At 36.2% G+C, this 23,443-nt stretch overlaps 1 protein-coding gene across 13 annotated transcripts in view; it reads right to left on the reverse strand.

The window, feature by feature from the left end:
- The window catches only part of fgf13a (fibroblast growth factor 13a), a 232,435-nt gene that overhangs the window by 55,630 nt on the left and 153,362 nt on the right, over nucleotides 1-23,443 (reverse strand). For 10 of the 13 annotated variants that reach the window (XM_073921379.1, XM_073921375.1, XM_073921376.1 and 7 more), the window contains one exon: nucleotides 13,487-13,597. In XM_073921379.1, coding sequence (XP_073777480.1) covers nucleotides 13,487-13,597 — 111 coding nt within the window. 13 annotated transcript variants of the gene reach the window in all.

The raw sequence follows: 23,443 nt of genomic DNA on the forward strand, positions 1-23,443 counted from the left end.
AAAGAAAATGAATGAATGAAAATAAAATGAAAACTCTTTGGCCAGTGGTTCCACATGATCGAATTAAGTTATTTGGACATAGTTTAACACCAATTAAATTTTTGTCACAATCACCAGTGATCTAATCCTGGCAGATTGCTGGTAAAAACACAGATCGATATAGACTACAAATCCGCCAGTATATGGACTACAAGTTCAGTCATCCATCCCTCACAAGCACCTGTTTCGGATTCGGTTGAGTACATATACTCATGGCTAGGAGCTGCTCATGAACTAATTAGATGGACTTTAGAAACAGCACAAACACACTTCAGTGCTGAGTCTATCTGTACTGTGAACTTTACGATGCGTTTTTCCTTGCCTTGCCCTTCCGTGTTAGACCCTTGCTTTGTTGTATTTTTTATTCCTGTCTGCTGCCTGCCTTTGACCATCTGCCTGTTTTGACCGTTGCTTGCCTGACCATTCTCTTGTCAATAAACCTGCATTTGGATCTGCAACTCCTTTGTCTGCAACCCCTTCACATTACAATTTACTTAATTTTCTTTGGTTTATTCTACATATTTAAATGTAGATACATTTTGTCAGATCAATGGGTAATTCAAACGTATCAGTTGAACAAAAAAGGTAAGATTTTTAAAAGGAGGCGTGGCATCTAACCCCACCCCTAAACCCAACCGCCATTGGGGAATAAGCTAATTGTATGAATGTACGAATGAGATTGTAGGATTTTATATGAATTAGCCACTAAAAAGTTACGAATTGCCATGAGATTGCGTAATAATAACATACTAACATAATAACACAATAACATAACTATATGTTAAATATAATATTACACACACAATATTCTGTGTTCTTAGTCTTAAAAGTATCAATGCCAACTGAAAGGGTATTAAAAGCCCTGCTCTTTCCATTTAGTTATTCATTTATTTATTTTAATTACTTTATATTATTGCCTGTACAATACACATTATGTGTTCAATATTAAATGGACTATAATCCAGTAGGGGTAAAATCTTTCCCTGGCAGTGCAAGCTGTCACTTGCCATTCAGCTTACCATTTAAAAGTTTAATTAATAAAGTCGGATTTACTATACACAGAATCCTTGCTTTAGGGTCTTTTTCCATTTTGAGCTTGTAAGAACTGTAGTTAAGGTTTTAACATTTACGCTACAACCTCACAGGCTGAAAGATCCATCGATGAAATGCCACTAAGTTCTCTGTCTTTAGTGTTCATGTTTTATTTGCAAGCTGAAGCCTGATATTAGGTATGCAATAGTGCTGCATTCATTGGATAATCAGTTACAAAACTGTTAAAATTATTATTTACAGTACAATACGTCAAAATATATTTTGGGGATTTTAATGGTAATACTTTTATACACTAAGAGGCAACTGGACTATGCACTGGAGGCCAAGAATATCAGAGCATAAACCTTGATACTTAAGTACTGTGGCAACATAGATTATTTTGCTAATTTGAAATTAATTTGAATTTAGTTTGAATTCAAAATAATAAAAATTATATTAAATTTCAAAACATTTAAATAATAATAATAATAATAAAACTATCAAAATAAATATATAAATGTAAGATTGTTAATAAAATATTATCACACAAAAGCTGAAATTGGGGTTGGCTCGATAGACGATGACATGTGGTAATTTGTGTGTAACTTATCTTTATTTATGATGTGGTTATAGGTAAAGCAAAGACCATGCAGATCAGGTAGTTAAAACGGTAGGCTACAAATAATTAATTCGTAATGAATTAATTATTCATAAATACTTCGTCCATTCTGATGTTTTTAATTAGACATTATTTACGATGTCAAATTGGTCAACATCGCCCAAACCTAGCTCATTTATTCATTTATTTTCTTGTCAGCTTAGTCCCTTTATTAATCCGGGGTTGCCACAGCGGAATGAACCGCCAACTTATCCAGCAAGTTTTTACGCAGCGGATGCCCTTCTAGCCGCAACCCATCTCTGGGAGACATTCACACACACACACACACACACACACACACACACACACACACACACACACACACACACACTACGGACAATTTAGCCTACCCAATTCACCTGTACCGCATGTCTTCGGACTGTGGAGCACCCAGAGGAAACCCACACGAACGCAGGGAGAACATGCTAGCGCTACACAGAAACACCAACCGAGCCGAGGCGCTAACCTTCTTGCTGTGAGGTGACAGCACTACCTACTGCGCCACTGCTTCGCCCAACCCTAGCTCAAATAAGTTTTAGGTATTAAGAAGGGGGTCAGGTGTTCCGATTTTATTTATAACAAAAGGCAAGTAAAAAAAAGGCAACAAAAAAAGGCAAGTAAAATGATGGCAGAATTACATTTTGTGGGCTGAACAACTGTTTAAAATCTTCAAGGATTTAATTCTGGCAAAAAAAAATCACAGAGATGTATAAATCTCTGTGTGACAAAACTGTGTAAACATATTGCTTGTAGGAAAAACAATTTGGCATTTCATTCAGACATCAGCATTTCAGTTTATTATATTTGCAGATAAATCAGACTGATTAGACTGACTGTGACTGACTGAAAAACACATCAGCCCAGTCTATAGATGGAAGTCAAGTTAGCAGAGATAAAACCTAATGTTGATGGAGAGAAAGGCCTCCTGCCAAGACACATTGATTAGGAATTGAATTAAGCTCTGAAACTCTGCACAAAGACACATAATCCAATAGAGCGGCCATACCTGACATTTACTGCCCAGAATGAGCTTTTGTCTTGTTCCTCCAAGAGCTCATCACAGTCAGACTTAAGAGATGGAAAGGTTGATTTTCAATAAAGTCTTTATCTTTAAATGTCCACGCCCTTTGATTTGCCCGATTTCACCAAATAAAATCAATTTGATTCCACCTTTATCAAACGAGAATGAGACCTTATTGTTTTGGCTATCATTCTCACACACACAAACAAAACAAAACAATAAAACGTATTCCCAAATGACCTCAATTCAGCTACAGTACGATCACAGTGAACATTTGTTGTAATTCTGCTGAATTTATGTATATCGTTATAAAGAAAAATAAAATCTCAAAAATTTGGACACAGGATCGTACAGTATAGAGCACTTAAGTGATCTAAGAAGTCATTTCAATGTCAAAATTATGTCAAATCAGAATTATTAAGCCCCCTGATTTATTAGCGACCTTTTATTTCCCCCCCAATTTCTGGCTATTGGAGAAAAGATTCTCAACTCATTTCCAAACATAATAGTTTTAATAACTCATTTGTAATAACCAAATTCTTTTATTTTTGCCATGATGACAGCACATATTATTTCACTAGATATTTTTCAAGACAGTAGCATTCAGCTTAAAGTGACATTTAAAGGCTTAAATAGGTTAATTAGATTAACTAGGCAGGTTAGGGCAATTAGGCATATTATTGTATACCGATGGTTTGTTCCGTAGTCTATTGGGAAAAAAAATAGCTTAAAGGTGCTAATAATTTTGACCATAAATTTTTATTTATTTATTTTTTTTTAAACTACTTTTATTCTAGCCAAATTAAAACAAATAAGGACTTTCTCCAGAAGAAAGCTCTGTGAATTTTATGCATATTCATAGTGGCTCCGTGATCCCCGAAAATTTGTTAAAATACCTGGGGCCTCATGTATCAACACTGCGTACGCACAAAAACTTTGTGTACACCAGGTTTCACGCTCACGTTTGGATTTACTAACGATGAAATGATTGTAAGAATGTGCGTTGGTTCATGCCAACTTCATGCCTGCCGTACGTGCATTTCTTGTGGGTGTTTGTTTTATTTCCATTGGCGACTCCTAGAGGCAATTGTGTTAAATTGCACACTACAAAGTATCTGAGTCGTGCAATGGCAGCTGTATGGGACTAGATCATCCGCATGTCTAGCAGTATAAGGTTTCCATACCATCCCATGCAGTTGACCAGCCAAACATTAAAGCGCAATTTGCAGCGATCGCCGGTTTTCCCAATGTAATCAGAGTGATCTACTACACGCACATTGCTATAAAGGCGCCATCTAAAGAAAATCGGAAACATTTCCATTCAATAAATGTGCAAATAATATGTGATGCTCAAATGCGCTTGACATAATACACACACTTATTAATGATTCCTTATTGTCTTCCTCGTGATGAAGAGTAGGCAAAATCTGATATGTAGTGGGGGAAAAAGAAGAATGAGTTCATCAGACGCTGGATTCAACCTGGGTTCATGAATGACAGTGTCAAAACATGTTACCATATGCTTTACGAGCTACGCCACTCGCGCTGCTGATGTCCTCCCTCTTAAGCTTTGTTGTCTCTGCCAATCAATCGAGCGGAAATCACTCAACTAGCTCATTCCAATGTCAAACTTGCAAATAACACAGTTTTTCTCTGGTCTACCTCTGATAGGAGCACCTCCAATTCACATTCTGTTCAAAGTTTCTCTTTTTGCTTGCTTTTGCCATTGCTTTTTCGTTTGGTTTTGCCAAGGTAGAGTCATTAGCACATTCATAAGGGTGAGGAGGCAGGGAGAGGTTTTGCGCTCGTGTATGTGTGCTCAGTTTAACGTTAATTCGGACGTACAAAGGGAATATGCGTGGAATTCCACGTACGCACTGTTTCATACATCTGAATTTTTTACACAATGTTTTAGTATGATTTCAACGCAAGTCTTCGTAAAATAGGCCCCAAGAAATCATGGCAATGAGAGTAAATGAGCAAGAAACCAGATTGCAAGTGGCACAGTGATGTTTTAAGCACCACATTTCTTAGGTTAAATGAATAGAGCTGTAAAGATATTGCGATTGCAAATTCCCCTCTCTCCCATCATGAGAGATCTGCTGTCAAAAATTAGATATGAGCAAAATATTTGAATGGTCTTGCATATTTTTAGGCCTTTTAACATATAACAGCTGAAAGTTCTGTGAAAGTGTTGAGTTCACTAAAAGCTGGCTGGAATTATTAAATAAATAAAACGTTTTTTCATGAATAGTTAATAATTTAACTTCCTTTAATATAATTATTGTCCTAAAGAGTAGTTTAAAGGCATATTTACTTTTAGTAAAGAAGTAATGGGTTTATAGGTATGCATTTTAACTTCTTATGCATCAAACATGCGCTCCAAATTTTCCTTGATTGAGACATGTTGACTTCTTATTTCATCATTTGCAGTGTTTCCAAATTGCTTTGTCAGTAATTTTTCTTACCAAATGATATATCTGTGTTAGATATAAAGACTGTAAAGCTGCTTCTGGCCATGACATGTCCACACTAAATGGTAAAAAGAGATGTGTTTAAGGCATTATATACAACATCCCTATATTTATTCTCTTAGGTAAGGAGAGATCTCCACTTAAGTATCATACTTAGAGGGAAAATGTGTTTTATGCATTATATAGCTTGAAGCATTACAATCTGTACTCTGTATCGGCCGATCACCATGACAAAGAATCAGTACTCGGTATTGGCTACAAAAACCCTGATTGGAGCATCCGTAATAGATTTATTTATTTTTTTTAACTCAGATTAATTTATTGATCAGACAATATATATTTGTTACAATATGTGTTTAGCTGAAAAAAATAAAGTCATAACATTGCAAAGCAGTATATAGATTTTGAATGCTATATGAAGGTTAAATACAGTTAAATACATTAATAATAAACAGTAAATACATAAATATTGATTCTTAAGTAATCAGATTTTTCTGTTCTCCAGCCTTTACTTTGAAAGTAAGGGAATATTTATTTAATTGTATATTTATTTATAGCACCATTGCATGACTTCAGGGCAAAAAAAATAATTAGTATTTGGCAGAGATCTTCTATAAACACTCTTAAAAACTGGCACTAATATGACAGTTAATGCATTTAACAGAAAAAGCGACATAATATTTTTAACCCTCAGAGGTGCACTGAGAGCATCAGTCCTGGAGATGAGGAAAGAGACACACATCCAGAGAGTAAAGCATTTGAGCAGACCCCCATCCTTATCAAACACACACACACACACACACGCCAAGAGGACCGCACTGCCGTCGCTATGGAGACAAGGGCACCAAGCTCCTAACAATTCTATTTTTGTAGTGTGAGAGATAGAAGCTCCCTGTTTTCCCACTTCTCCTCTCCAGCAACAGCTTCTCGTTCTCTCCACAAAATAAGAGAGTGCAGTGGGAAAAGCAGGTCAGCTATTATGTAATCTCACCCCTATAAAACTCATATTACCTCTCAGTCAATCGCGGAGAGGAAAAAATACCAACAGAAAAACAAATGAGCATGCAATGGCAGGAGTGGCGCACCAGTGGCGCAGATTCAACTCAGTGGTGAATAAAATATGCATACTTGACTCAGACAACCTCAGTTAAAGGAGATATTTACTGTATACAGTTTCTGCCAATCTCGTGTTAATCTTGAGCACACAAAGAACAGTTATGGTTTTTAGTCTCAAAAAAATAGAAAAAAAAACAGATTTCCCCAATTTTCCCAGAAAACAAAGGGGTGGGGTTAATAAATTCTGAGGTGTTGAGAATCGAGAGTCGATTTCAAAGTTTCCAAATGTTTTTATTTTATTATTTTGAGTAGTTATAAAAGAGGGCAGCATGGTAGCTCAGTCGTTAGCATTGTCACCTCACAGCAAAAAGGTTGCTGGTTCTAGTCAAAGTCCCTTTAAGGCAAGTCATTTTACTCGGCAGCCATCTTTGAAACGCCTCTCGGACAGTATGCTTGGGCATTCTAATTAAATAGGGAAAAATCTATTTTTCCAAAATTGCTTGCCAAGCTTATGATTACATTTTATATTATTTATTTTTATATTAGGAATCAACGACAAAATTAAACAACATCTGTTTCTTTAGTTTCATTTCTAAACGTTTCAAATCACACAAAATCAGTCGAAATTTCTGCCTTGTTCGAGCCCCTCCACCAGACACTCATCAGTCTACAGCGATCATTGATTGGCTCATGTACTAGAAGGCGGGGCTTTATTCGTCATATTAACCATTACACTTTTACCCATTCAAAACTATACGAGTGAAACGTCTTGTGTATTCTATAGTTTTTGTTATAGTTTGAATGTTCTACCCAATCTCCCTGTATTCGCGTGGGTTTTCTCCGGGTGCTCCGATTTCCCCCTCAGTCCAAAGACATGCACTATAAGTGAATTTGAATTTGAAAATTGGCAATAGTGTGTGAATGCAAGAGTGCATGGGTGTTTCTCAGTACTGGGTTGTGGTTGGAAGGGCATTCGTTGTGTAAAACAAATGCTGGAATAGTTGGCGGTTGATTCTGCTGTGGTGACCCCTGATAAATAAGGGACTAAGCCAAAGGAAAATGAATGAATGCATTTATAAAACATTTGTCACTAAAATGTCCGGAACAAACAAATGCACTTGTACATCTTCATGGTTGCATCAGAAAAAATACCAACTGTAACTGCACCCCAGTTATTTTAATGCTGGGTTCTACATTTCTCTCACAAACAAAACCCCATTTCTTTGGAAACATTGTTGATCTTGTGGTAAAAAAACTAAATGTCAAATCTTTCTCGAGCAAGTTCTGTACATCACTGCAGAAAAGTAACCAAGTCCAATTCATGGCTCTAAAAATGATGGACTTAGTTCTGACAATCAATTCCTTATTGTGGTTCTTTTTCATTTAAATCTTTTCAGTTGTAAAAAAGCTATAAAAAGCTCAATCAAGCGCATCATTTATTGCATGCGTAGTGCAACGGAGAGTTAATAATCAGCAATGAAAGTTCACACAGCCAATGGCTTTATTTGGATGTTTCCGTTTCAAATCATGCAATGGTATTTGAACCTTTTCATTGAAGCAAATGGTGTGAAAGAAATACATCTGATTTCTGATAATCATTTGCAAGCAAGGGTTAAATTAATTATTAGTTATTTTAAATATGAAAATGGGCTTTTAAAGCCTTTAAAGAGGTGGCCCACATTGTGTTTTTAAGGCTTGGTTGTGTTCATAGTATGCAAAGCAATGTGTGCTTATGCCTTATTAGTAGAAAATCATGTTATATTTATATACATATCAAACTTTGATTATATATAACTACTCAGCTAACATGAAAATGACTGTTATATTTCCTAGCTCCTCTGAAAGGCCCGTCCTCAAGAGGCTCTGATTGGTCAGATAACATAATGTGCTGTGATTCATGGATCTGCTCCACGTGACCAGTAGGCGTCACGCGCCTTTAAGAACGCAATTTTGCGCTGTATAAACAATCAGTCAGAAAAGCTGTTAGCTGCAGCAGTTTAGGCTTGAATCTGACAGAAAATGAAGAGGACACGGCTGAACCCATGCCTGCTCTCTAAAATAAAATCTAACAATTGTTTTTCACATTTATTCGAAATAATCATGTGTAAGTAATATGAAACGTTCACATATCTTTTGCAAGTTCATTATTTTAAACGTAGAACGCAGACAAAGCGGCCGCACAGCGCTGGTGAAGATTGCGGCTGTTTGATAAATATGAATTTGTAGCTAAATTGTTAGAAGTGACAAACAGCATTTCCTGTTGTTTACATTCTTGTTTATGCCTCGCTACAACATACTGTTAACGCTAGAAACCGTGCATGTAATTAATCAATTTTGACAAAATAAATACAGGTTGTGGCTCACAGTCCACAGCTTTGTCAGTTGGAGGAGTTTTAACTAAATCCTGCACTGAACTGGGAGAGATTCTGGAAGTTCTCCTTTGTCAAATGCTAACTATATATTTTTACAATTCTCTGAAACATAATTAAAATTAAACTAAGCATTTCCCTCTTGTTGTCATGTCCTTTGAAAGCCAAAAAAAATACTGAAACAGAAGAAGCTCTGTGGAAATAGCAGCATTTGGATGGCATTTTAGCTTTTAATGGTATAACATTACAGTGCCTCTGGCCTTGTGATCTCACTAGCCTGGATGTATTTTTTTGCAGTCCCCAAACTTTGTTTGCTCTAGCGTTTGCTAAGCTAAGTCTGTAAAAGTCAATGTCTCTCTTTGAATTGAACTATGAGCATATTACATTCAGAGATGTTGTTCATGTTTACACATTAACATTACAAATCAACTAAAGTTTAAATTATGATATTATAGTGGACCACCCCTTTAAAGCTTTTTTGGCATAAAAATACCATCATTAAGACTATCTTGTTTTTTGGAAATTTGGGTCATGTAAATCATGAGAATCCTTTTGAGTCTTTGGCAGTGTAAACAAAAAATATTTCAAAATGCATAAAACAGCATTAGATCTCCACTTTGATCTCGATTAGTGGGTGTTATTTCAATTAGCACAGCTCTTCATGTTAAACATTGTTTATGTGCACTAGATACAAATTTGTGTTAATCACACACGCTTGATGGATGAGAGGATTTGGAAGCTCGAGTGATCACACTTCCAAATGACTCTGATCACCACAAACTCATTTGCTCGATATGAGCGTCATCTTCACCCGATGACTAATTTAATAGAGTCAAGCTAATTTACAGGCCCCAGAATGCCACAGACACTTAGCGCCAGTGAGATATAGCACATATTAAATTAGAGCCCTGCCAACCAGCCAGCCGGCTCTGTAGACGCAGTATAGCTCAAACACTGACTGGTTGACGCTGCACTTGCCTACGGCCTAAATAATTCACACTTGCAGGTGCCCGGCAAGATGACTTCAAATGACAAGAAAGGAGAAGCGGGGAAAAAAACTTTGTTGTTCAGGCACTATGAACATCTGCCTAAAGATGTTTCTCTTGTATTTGAGCTTTCCAGCTTCACTGACTGTGCTCTCTGAAGAACTGTTCTCAAGATATGACGGGTTTACAGTATGTCACTGCTCCAACTGCATTTCCAATTTCAGGATAATACAATACTGATCCTTTCGACTCTTTTGACCAGTGCAGGAACTATGAAGGTATTAAGCTGAAGCTGTCTATAAGTGTAGGTACAAGGCAGAGATCTAGTCTAAAGGAGGAGTACAGGTGCACTGGAAACAATAACAACAGCAACTGTCAATGGAATAGGAGTAGACACAAAGTGGCCCCAAAATGGATTTGGACACTTGAGTTGCACTTAAAAATGTCTGGGTGGCGTTGCATTAGATGCAACATACTAGGGTTGAGTGATGTCGACCAATTTGGCATCGTATGGTGTTTAATGTGAAACATCGCGATGGACGGTGGCATCGTAGGTGGTGGTGAAATAATCATTTATGAATAATTTATTCATTTATTAATTTGTATAATTTGTAGCCTACCGTTTCAACTACCTGATCCGCATGGTCTTTGTTTTACCCATAACCAAATAATAAAATAATAATTATAAGTTACACTCAAATTACCACCTAAATCACTTTTTCCGCAGGACTCTGGCATGAATAGGCAGGCTAATCTGTGTCATTAATGGCGACGATAAACAAAGGTGCACAACCAATAGGAACCAACCAACAGTATCTGAGGTTTTTGCTAAAATTGCTAAGTACAAGTGGAAAGCGAAAGATTGAAGCAGTGTACTGATACTGTGACACGTTACCTGATAGATTCAAAAGACTGAGGAGCCATTAGATAGAGACCAAATTAATTCAATATCATGTTTAAAAACCATAGAGTGTGTATGGATGTTTCCCAGAGATGGGTTGCGGTTGGCATTTGCTGCGTAAAACATGTGCTGGTTAAGTTGGCGGTTCATTCTGCTGTGGCGACCCCAGATTGATAAAAAGGACTAAGCTGAAAAGAAAATAAATGAATGAATGAATGAAAACCATAGTGAGACGCGATCCAACAGTACATCCTTGATAAACTGTCCAACGTGCACTGCTCTCTAGCTGACTGCCCACTGACTGCTGTAACTCAGACGCGCAAATACGCTGCAGCGCATTACAGTGTGTGTATGTGTGTGTGTGTGGACACGTGATGTATGTCTATAGTATAGTCAGCAGTATATTTTGGAAGATGGGCTTTTCAGAAATGCTAGATGAAACGGTAGTGTGGACGGGGATCGTTTTTTGTCTAAAATACCATTTTAAAACTAAGGCGTATTAGTGTAAACTGGGCCGCGTGTATTTTTCACCAATGGGTTGCTGCTGCGACGGGGCGGGGAGGATACCGGCTCAACATCGTTATGTATATTGGCCATCAGCGATGGACAATGGCATCATCTATCGACCCAACCCTACAACATACTAAATAAAGTAAACCAAAAAAGTAGCAAACTTAATTTAAATCAGGGCTGTTTATTTTAGTTTTAACCCACTGATGAATTTTAAAAGAAGCACAAAGTTCTGCTCACTGTGCAAGCTGAGGAAGTTTCAATAATACACTGTAAAAAATGCTGGGTTCCACACAATCAATTTGTGTTGGGGCAACATTGAAGTATTAAGTGACTTATTAGTTTTAACAAATTCAAGTGAATTAAGCCTAAAACAATTAAGTTGTCCTCAAAAAACTCTAGAATTGTGATGTTTTAATTCAATTTAAATAAATAGTTTAAATAAGCAGCAAAATAATGTTCGAGTGTGTTTAACAACAATATATCTACAGTTGTTTCATTTGAAGCCAATGTTATAATTAAAGACTCTATGTGACTCTCAGATACCTCACTAAATGCAGTGATGTCTAATTTTACTGTAGTTTTCAAATAGCTGTGCAAATAGTATCTAGTGCTGTCTTGAGGATTTTCAGGAGGTTTCACCAAAATCTGACTTTTTTTGCATTGGAAAATATTGACAGAGTAAACTGTCATAATGAAAACATGACTAAGCCATTTGACTACTTGTTCATAAACAATGGTGTCAGGACTTTTCATCTTGATGACACTGACAGGTTCATTGACATGAATACTTGCTTTTGAGGAATGAGATCTCCATTTTGAGCAAGTGACGTGCTTTTGCAGGTTACCAACTAGGTTTTGCAATTTGTACTAATTGTTTTGGGAAATGCATTAACTGTTTTGCTAATGTAAATAGTGTTGTGAGAAATGCACCAAAGCCACTGAGAAAAACTGTAGTCTAGTGAAACCTTTAAATGTCACTTTAAGCTGTAAAAATGGATGAAAGATCATCATCTCCAGCTGAACCTCGCAAAAACGGAAATGCTTGTAGTTTCTGCCAACTCGACTCTACACCATAACTTTTCAATCCAGATGGATGGGGCAACCATTACTGCATCCAAAATGGTGAAAAGCCTTGGAGTAACGATTGATGACCAACTAAACTTCTCTGACCACATTTCTAGAACTGCTCGATCGTGCAGATTCGCACTCTATAACATCAGAAAGATCCGACCCTTCTTATCTGAACATGCAGCTCAACTCCTTGTTCAAGCTCTTGTTCTTTCCAAACTGGATTACTGCAACTCTCTACTAGCTGGGCTTCCAGCTAATTCTATCAAGCCTCTTCAACTGCTCCAGAACGCAGCAGCACGAGTGGTCTTCAATGAACCTAAACGAGCACATGTCACTCCACTGCTAGTCCGTTTGCACTGGCTGCCAGTTGCTGCTCGCATCAAATTCAAAGCTCTGATGTTTGCCTACAAAGTGACTTCTGGCCTTGCTCCTTCTTATCTGCACTCACTTCTGCAGATCTATGTGCCCTCCAGAAACTTGCGTTCTGTGAATGAACGTCGCCTCGTGGTTCCATCCCAAAGAGGGAAGAAATCACGCTCTCGCTCAATCTGCCCAGTTGGTGGAATGAACTCCCTAACTGCATCAGAACAGCAGAGTCACTTGCTACTTTCAAGAAACGCCTAAAAACTCAACTATTTACTCTCCACTACACTTCCTAATCTGCAATTGCCTCTCTGAATATCACACTAACTGTACAAAAAAAAATAAAATAAAATACTAATACTACTAATACTTCCCTTCTTAGACTTTACAGACCTGAAACTTGCCTATAGCACTTATTCATTGTTGCTCTTAGTTGTGAAAATTGCTTCCTTGTCCTCATTTGTAAGTCGCTTTGGATAAAAGCATCTGCTAAATGACTAAATGTAAATGTAAATGTAAATGTAAAAAGTGTCTTAAAAGTATCTAGTAAAATATTATGTACTGTCATCATGGCAAAGATAAAAGAAATCAGTTATTAGAAATTAGTTTTTAAAACTATTATGTTTAGAAATGTGATGAAAAAAAATCTTCTCTCCGTTAAACAGAAATTGAGGAAAAAGATAAACAGGGGGCTAATAATTCTGACTTCAAATGTATATTGACATCTTATTTCCATAACAACTATTTGAAAATAATAAATTATATAAAACTCTTTACTTGTATTTATTATGCTCTATCTATATAATATTTTAAATAACTTTCTAAAAACATTTGATGCAAAGACCAAAATCTTATGTCATATTTCTCCAGAATCCAAATGTGAAAGAAGTATCCAAGTATTTTTCAGGCATCACTGTAACAATCTTATCAAGTATTGCATTATTCTCGAGTTTTATGTCAGGTGAAAATGTGAGAACATCTTCCAAAACGCCAGTAGACTTACTAAAACCACTGTCCTCCTCTTTAGTGCCGTCGATGGTTCCATCTGCTTGGAGCTGCAAATGAAAGCCCTGTCGACTGTACAGCTTCGTTACGATCCCCTTCAGCTGGGGCTCTGCAAGGAGACAGAAGGTAGAGAGAGAGAGAGAGAGAGAGAGAGAAATAGACAGGGTTAAATAGGCATCGCCACAGTGACAGTGTTAGGGGCTGTAAAGCTCCTGGCTTAGCAAGAGCTTTCCATGGTCTGCAGATTTGAGCCTGCATTACAAATAATAGATCAGACCACACTGACAGAGGAAAAGGAAGAAGAAGAAAAAACTCTACATGTTGGAAAAGCCACCAGAGCCACCACACAGAAAATTAGTGAGAGCTGCGATTTGAAGTATGTAGATGAACAGATCTGTATGACCCTTACACGGATCTGATTGGCTCTACTGGAAATAACCAAAACACTGTACAAAATACCAGATTGCATCAACATATCTGTGGTTAATAAGGCTTAGTGAGCTGGTGGATCATGCTGTTAACACTGATTAACTTTCATCTATCATAGAAGATTATAAAAGTGTGATTATTAGGTCACATTTTATAATAAAAAATGTAACATGCCCTCAATTTCAGTCATGAAAACATAAAGAGAGTTTTAAGCCTATCAGATGCTAATTCAGAACAAACCAAAATATTCTGGTACAGTAGAGATTACATTCACTGTACAGAGACTTCAATAAACGTTTCAAACATGGATATTAGGTTTGCATAAAGAAGCACATTTATGAGCGTGAAGAAGGGCTGTTAAGAATGAGACTGGTTAATGAAGGCAGAACCACTGCTGTAAACAACTGCCACTCTACGCGCAAACTTCCACACTTCTGCTAAGGTGTCACATAAGGGTTATGTAAGACGCTGTCTGGGGAGGGAGGCAAAGTAATTGGCACTATGACAAGCTTGTAAACATTTGTGCTGCATGCGTATGTGTGATAGATAGATAGATAGATAGATAGATAGATAGATAGATAGATAGATAGATAGATAGATAGATAGATAGATAGATAGATAGATAGATAGATAGATAGATAGATAGATAGATAGATAGATAGATAGATAGATAGATAGATAGATGTAATTTAAAACTATGGAAAATATTTCTATAGACTTCTGAGCAGAATATGATCGGTTTTATGGAAGGAGTTATAAACTATCCAGAGAAAGTATGTCCACTCTCAGATCTTTAAAACTTATATTTATGCAATATGGTGTTTAATAATCATTTAGTCACAATCAGTAAAGAAATTATTGTTAAAATACCCATTCAAATGAGAGAAAAATAAGATTCTGCTGCACAATTTGTCTATATGTCCCACTTTGAATCATCAGGGACTTGTCTTGTTTGCTACAGTAGTTAGGTGCAGTCCAATAATGTGTCAAGCCATAACCTGCTTAGTTTGCTTTCTATTGTCCCTCTGTCTCTGAAGGGATTTAACACACTAGAGAGCTGACACTGAATTACTATCAACAGAATATCTGTGAAATAGCAAAGTTTTACAGTGTTTTTTTTTCCGGGCCAAAATGTATGTAAAGTTCTCATAGTTTGAATGATATCTCACAGTGAGGTGTGAAAGCACGCACTGTAAAAAATGAAGGGTTTTACTAGGCATGAGACAATAACCGTTTTTAAGGTTTGGAAGAATCAAGGTTTTAAACCGCCATCATTTTCAGTTATACCGTTTCTACAGTATATGTGAGATTTCTAAAAAAAAGTTTTTTTTGTTTTTTTATGACAGTATCTCCAGCAGAAAAAATATCCAAAGATGCAATTTTAAATCATAAAGAAATTTGTGTTTTTGAAACTAATAAAGACAGCAGAAGTCAATGATTCAATGGGGGGTTGAGCTTTAGTTTGAAAAGAACACATTTTAGAGCAGTATTCACTACAGTGAAACTGATATTTTATCCACGGTTATCATACTGTCAGAATTTTATACCCGCCCATGTTGTCACATGACAAATTGATCAAGTTCACATTATAAAACAATAAAGTTTACCCCCCCAATATATATATATATATATATATATATATATATATATATATATATATATATATATATATATATATATATATATATATATATATATATATAATAAAAATCAATAAGAATTGTGTTGTTTCAACTCATTTAAGTAATAGCTTGAACAAGCAGCAAAAGTCATTTTTGAGTGCAAGCTGACAGACTTCATAAGACTTCAGCAGTGAAATATTTTATACTGTTTTAAAAGTATAAACAGAAACACATTTCAGTGATGACATACAATTAACCCTTAAACACAAAAGTAACATCAGACCTGGTCGTCTTCTCCTGCGTTTTTTGGAGCCGAAAAGCTTGACTCTAGAGAAAACACTGAGTCGACTGGGTTTCTCGCATGTTCCTTTGGTTTTGTTCGGACTGCTCACGCAGCGGCAGGCGTTTGATTTCTCTCGCTCCCTCGCCTGCCTCTTCTGCCGAATAAGGGAGCTGGCGATCGCCGCAGCCATGGCCAGTTTGACGGTGCGACACCCAAAACTTTTAGAGGGCACAATCCGCTTGCCCACCTCCTCCACAACACGAGTTCGTTAGGGAAATCTAACTTGAAAGCTCACATCCAAGTCCTCATACACCAGTCACCGCCATCGTTCGTTAATGAAAATGACAGCTCGGAAGAAAAGAGTTGTAAACTAACATAAGCTTTAACGCAATTACGTAGGTGAATGTACGCGCATCTCTTCAACGTTCATTTTTTTCTTCAGAGATAAACTCCAGGAACGCCTAAACATTCAGTCGGCTGCAGCTACACCGCACCAGTCTCCAGATAATGACACTATCTGTCCATTTCAGCTGATAACGGAGATGATGTTCCTCCAGAGCCCGAACGCGCGCTTCGTAGCATCACACGAACAGTCGGTCACAGCACACAGAGCAGAGCCATGTGAGAGAAACACCTGTTAGCGATTCTGTGCGTGTGGGTGTGTGTGTGAGAGCGAGTTTGTTTTCAGTCAGTCTTCTGAATCATTTTGTAATGTAGATCCTGTCAGTGACTGCAACAGCGACAAGTTACTTAATTTGACAGCTCAACCATTGATTTCGGAAAAAGGAAATCCACTCAACGTGAAAACAAACACAGTTGTTTAGATTATTTGTGGTCTCTGACTGCAAGTGCCGAAATCCGACTCATTCCTGCGAATCGGTTCCTTCGAACGGTTCAGAACAACTGAAACGATTTATAGTGATTCTTTATTTCGTTATGTAAAACAAGCCTACTTTATGTCATTTCATTATTGCATTTTATGAATGTGGTGTTTAACGTGATTACATACTAAAACATAATAAAATATAATTATAAAACGTAGGCAAATTATTTGCCCACATTTAAGCAAAAGTGTAACCTAAACATATTTTCAGCGTTTTTATTGGTGGCCAATCACTTTTCTATCGTGCTATTGGAATAAAACAAGTCAAATCCTGACTCTAAATGCTTTTAAAGATATCACCCCAAAACGAATTAGCTAGCTGTCTGGTTACAATGTCTGGTCGATCAATGTGATCAATTGATCAAGTTACTTTATTAATTCATAAGACCTCAATGGACTGTTAGACGCAGTGGGTAGGCTATCTTTTTTTCTCTTTCCACATACACACACACACACACACACGCACACGCACGCACACACACGCACGCACACACACACACACACACACACACACACACACACACACACACACACACACACACACACACACACACACACACACACACACACACACACACACATTTTTGACTCTTGAAGTGCCAGGAGCCATTGACTAGCTTTTAATGAAACACCAGGACCACCATTTCAGCTAAAATTCTTCTTTGATGCGCCACAGAATTAAAGAACTTCATCTTCATGGCCTAAGGGGGAGAAAATTAACTGCGCTTTTACATTTTGAGGTGAACTATCCCTTTAATATCAGCTCAGCCTACTCATCAGTTCATGGGTCCTTAATAAATCTGTAATAGACTTAATAATCGCATAGTAGCCTATATTAAAACATATAATATTTTTGCATAATATTATACTTAATTATTATAATAATAATTAAAAAATATATAATAATTAATCAATTAAGTATGCCCCAGCACGCATTTTTGTTTTTATAAAATGTCTAATAGATGTCTAATAGATGTCTAGTCATTTGGGCTAAAACAAGGCTAAATTTGGGCTGTCAGTGAAAATCTAATAGACGTCGAAGAATAGGTCAAAACTAGCCTAGTCATAATCAGAAATGAATGACTACACATATAAAGTCTGTCTGATCTGTCAATTGTACGACTAGTCTGGTTTTGGGCTATTCTTAGATGTCTATTAGATTTTCACTGACAGCCCATGTTTTAGTCAAGCTGTCGACGTTTAGATGTTTATATCTATTAAACACAAAATTGTTTGATGGGTGCTAGGTATTAGTTTTGCATGATGTACTTTATATTAATATAGCCTAATTAATTATTCCGGCTGCTCGTCTGACATCAGACGGTTCTCGTCTCAGCGGGTCAGTTGTTGACTTCAGAATCGTGGTGACTCATTCGACATCATTTGAACTGATTCATATCTGACTCGGATGATTCGGACAACGATAGTGAATGAACGTTTCCCACCAAAACAATGACAATGGTGTGAATCAGGGCGGTGGGCGGAGACTGCTATTAGACAACAAAACAACATTTTAACATGGTATAAAAGTATGTAAAATGGGTTATGAATATTAGAGCATCATTCTAGAAATATGAAAGAGCGCGAGTGACCAAGAGAGCCGAATCTATCGTGCAGCCTCTCCCATCAGACCCGCGGAGACGCAGATACAAAAATGACAGCTGTAAGTGAATTGGAGCTTTCGAAGATGTATAAAACACTGAAGCAGGAGCACAGGCGAGCATAACGTGCCTGACAGATGTATGTTTCTTACCCAAAACATAAAAATCTCGTGGAAACAACGTTTCGAGTCTCAATGTCCTGATTGGAGGAGTGCTGGTTGCCATGGCAGTGAGTTTCTAGCATGTGTGGCAAAAGCACAACTGTCTTCTGGCCCACTCCTAATAAAATGCAATAATATGCATATTCATATTTGCACTGCATAATTTGTACATAACAGCTTTCTACGCGGCATCGTTACGTGACGCATGGAGGATTATTTATAATCTATAATGGATAATAAGTATGTTTTTATTATTCATGTTTTATTTGATCTGATTACTGAACGATAATATATCGATATTGTATTGAGGAAAACATCTCATTAATTTTTTTAAGTCTCTTGCCAAATCTAACCAAAAAATGGCGTTAAATGATTGAATGAAGGATGACACTAAAAACAAAACATCATCAACTATATTTGAGATTTCAGCCCTTCGGACTCGACATACAGATTATTATTTGTTCAACAACAGCGCCATCTACTGTACTGCCGTGACACTGTGGGACGCATTAACAGCTCAATAAGACGTTAGGACAAAAGACAAACATCAGATCAGCTTAATGTTATGGATGATATTATATGGATAAATGATATATATTTATTCAACAATGTTAAGTTATTAAACTACAATTAAACAATTAAAAATAATAAAAGCCCAAACTATCTGAATTCCTCATCATTAATGTGTTTATTAGAACAGTTGAATGACCATAGGTCCTCAAATGTAATTCAGTCAACATTAAAAAAAACATTTAAAATTTTTAAAACATTTAAAACATTTTAATTGAATATTTACACACACACACACACACACACAAACACACACACACACACACACACACACACACACACACACACACACACACACACACACACACACACACACACACACACAAACTACAAAACTCTACATAAAACAAAGTGACTCAAATATATCAAAATAAGGTTTAAAAACCAAGAATGAATTAGTCAAACAACAATTTATGTCATTACTTAACATCAGGACAGAGCCCAGGCTTATCTGCAGTTCAGCACCACGGACAGCACCACTGCATTACACAAGCTCACACCCCAGACAAAAGTTCAGCAAAACAAACAATAAAATCCACACCGTTCGTTCAAAAGGCAATTCTTAATGCGTATTATACACTCCTTAAAACCTAAAAGCAGCAAAAATGAAAACAATCCTTACCCGATGTTGATTTTCTAAGAGGAAATGTCATCTTTTAGAGTTAAACAGTGGAAAGTGGGAAGACGGTGCCGATTCTCTGAAAGCAGGAGGATGTTTTCAAAGTTTTAACCATACTAAAAGAAATCCTAATGGAACTGTGGAGAGGCCGTCAAGGCGGGGCCAGCTGCATTCAGAAATCATTAATGGACATTAGTGACTAGCCATTACGACTTCTAAAGCGGTCATTAAAGATTCATCGGGAAGCGCTGTTGATCCGGCAAACACAGGGCGTGTGTTCACTAAACTGCAGTGCTCTGGGTCAAAATTGCAGGGAGAAAAATCGAACATGGTACTTCCTACTAGAGCAGAGCTTTCGTTCCTCTCACATTACAAAGAAACGGCTGTAAAGTGATCCTTTAATGCGTGGCGTAAACCAGTTATACCAGACCTTCCATTCTCCACTCAGAAGCATCTGCAGATATACGACAAACATTAGCTGGGCTTTTCACTTCTGTTGTTCTGAACACGCCAGACAGATTTAACTTTGAACCAAATCTTCATATGAAAGAGATTCAGCACAAGTCTGTTAATAAAACGACTGTAAAACCTGCTGGGAGTCTAAGAAAACTTTCACGACAACTCTTTGAAATACTAAAATAGAAAGATGCATTTTAATATCTCATCCTTTCTAATAATAGCTTTGTGAAATTCCTATTTTTGTGTGTGTGTGTGTGTGTAGGCTACTCGGATCAATCTAAATCAGCTGCTGATGGTTGAGAAACAGATCAATATAAATATGACAGATAATGAATATGTTCATGAGTGCAGTGGAAAAGATTACATCTCAGATGATTTTTCAATACATCACCCTTTACCAGGTCAATAATCAATGCATTGTAACCCTCAATCACAGCTTAATTTAAAGTTTCACAGAAAAAAGCTACACATTTGCACTTATATTCCCATAAAGCATGTATATTAGTACTTTTAAAGTACATCTGCACACAAAGTGTATAATTACATTACTGGTAAATGTAAGTATCTTTTAAAAGGATACAATGGCAGCTTCTGTATCTTTTATCGTTAAAACCCTTTGTAACCCTCCTGGCTGACTTTTGTGCTAATGATTTCATTCATTCATTTTCTCTTTCGGCTTAGTCCCTTTATTTATCAGGGGTTGCCACAGCGTAATGAACCGCCAACTTATCCAACATATGTTTAACACAGCGGAGGCCCTTCCAGCTGCAACCCAACACTAGGAAACATCCATACACTATTGCATTCACACACATACACTACGGGCAATTTAGCTTATTCAATTCACCTATACCGCATGTCTTTGGACTTGTGGGGGAAACTGGAGCACCTGGAGGAAGTCCACGAGGATAGGGGTCGGGGAGAACATGTAAATTCCTCACAAAAATGCCAGCTGACCCAGCCAGTGCTCAAATGAGCAAACTTCTTGCCTTGAGGCGATCATGCTACCCACTGCGTCACAGTGACGCCCCCTAATGTTATCATTAGAACAAAAAACTGAAAAGTTGCTTAGTGTGGAGTCAGGAATGTAATTCAGTCAAAAAAGTTAGTCAGTATATATTTTTCTTAGAGTTAATTGTTTAAAGCGTCATTTGTACGTTTTTTTTTTTTTTTTTTTTTTGCAATATGGATACCATTTTAACAGAGCATATAATCACAAAAGTCCTGCATATCTATAGATGACAATAGAGAAGCACTGACTGGTAAATCAATGCCTCAAATACAGTTCATTAATGGTTTGTCCACTGGATGGCGCAAGCGAATCATTTGCGCGGTTCATAATTTACAACAGAACTGAATCTACTTGTCTGACACGTTATTTAAATGGCAATAAAACAACAGATTATTAATTAAATTAATTCACCTGTCATACCAAAATATGCAAATGTAAAACTTTTTGTAAAACTACAATAATAAAAAAATTAAATCTAAGTGTTTATTTCAACATTTATTATGTAATTAACATGCACATATGCTGCTTTTAAATCATTAAATTGTATTTATTTATTTATAAGCCAATAAGAAGATATCCTGGTATGAGGAGATATTTTGGTATGCACATCAAATTAAATATACAAAAATAATTTTAAGAAACAATAGTAAATGCAAGTAAAGTGTCTACCTTAATGTGTTTAATAAATTTGGTGAAAATAAAACACCAAAACTTGGGAGAAATCCTCAAAATTAAGCATAAAACACATTTAAGATAACATTTAACAGCATATTTATTCTTAACTGTAGTTTTTAAAAAATATGAAATCCTAAGCAATGAAACAAGATTTTATTTTATTCATATTTTAAATCATTATTTATTTTATTTATTTTTTTTTTGGCTAAAAAAAAAGGGTCAACTCTAATGTTATGAAAGGTTTACTGGCAAAACATAAAGATTTAGAATGACAATGAGTGACTATTGCAATGCTTACATATATTTTTTTCAGACAAAATAAAAAAAAAACGGCATTAACACAATTTTAAATCTTGAAAAACCCTTTTCAAGCCATATATTAATAGATCATTTTTTAAAGTGACACTATGACATTGATTCTAATCATAGACTGCTGTAGTTTGGCATTGGTCAATTGATTACAGAGAGATTATCAAGATGTTTGGAAAAGAGACAGAAAAGGCATTGTTATTGAAGTGCAAACAACAAGCACATGCAGTGAAAGTCAAGGCCGATCAGACAGAGCAAACAGCTTAATGGTAATGATAACAGATTACATAGACAGGATCTCAAGATGAAACCGAAAAACATTTCTGCACAATTACTGTGACTGCTGTCCTCTAAATGCACAAAGAGCATGAATAACTGCATTATACACTGAGCATTAGCTGCCTTTATCAGATCTACTCTGCTTTTACAACATCCTCAGGTGGTTCAAAATGCAAGATCTTGGTTAATGCCTCCTGGCTAATGGTGTTATAAAATTGCATCTGTGCATTCAGTCTTTGAACTGCAAAAACATCTCATAAAGAGGCAGATGAGGAGATTCATGAACACAGATTGGCAAGCCATTCAGTCTTTTTATTCTTTTGATTTCAAAGGATATTCCTGAAAACAACAGTTTAGCTTTCTGTAGGTTAATTCAGCAAAATTTTGACTTGTAAAAATGTTAATTCTTCATATTAAATTTTTATTAGGTAAAATTTGATTGTTACAATTAAAATTTAATTGTTGATATCTGATAGATATCTGAAATCATTAAATATTGATACCAGAAATACATTTTTAAATAGAAAATAGAATACATCAAATGCAGCAAAAAGAAAAAAGTCAAATGCAGTGTGTTGATATAACATTTACAGATATCAAAGATGTACCTTTTATCAAGAGACAACTGAATCCTTGATATCTGTAAATTTATTTCATAAATTCACATTTTTTACAATGTATTTATTATCCGAAAACTATATTTCTAATAGTAAGGAACTAGTAAGAAATCAATTCTTGGTTTTAATGCAAGGAAATTTTCACAGTATGCCTGATAATATTTTTTCTTCTGGAGAAAGTCTTATTTGTTTTATTTCGGCTAGAATAAAAGCAGTTTTTAAATTTTTTAATAAATGTTTTAAGGTCAAAATTATTAGCCCTTTTAAGCTACATTTTTTTCGATATTCCGATAGTACAAACCATCGTTATACAGTAACTTGCCTAATTACCCTAACCTGCGTAGTTAACCTAATTAACCTAGCTAAGCCTTTGAATGTCACTTTAAGCCTTTTTAGAAGTGTCTTGGAAAATATCTAGTAAAATATTATTTACTGT

This window comes from Danio rerio, chromosome 14 (genome assembly GCF_049306965.1).
Source record: "Danio rerio strain Tuebingen ecotype United States chromosome 14, GRCz12tu, whole genome shotgun sequence".
NCBI classification, from domain to species: domain Eukaryota; kingdom Metazoa; phylum Chordata; class Actinopteri; order Cypriniformes; family Danionidae; genus Danio; species Danio rerio.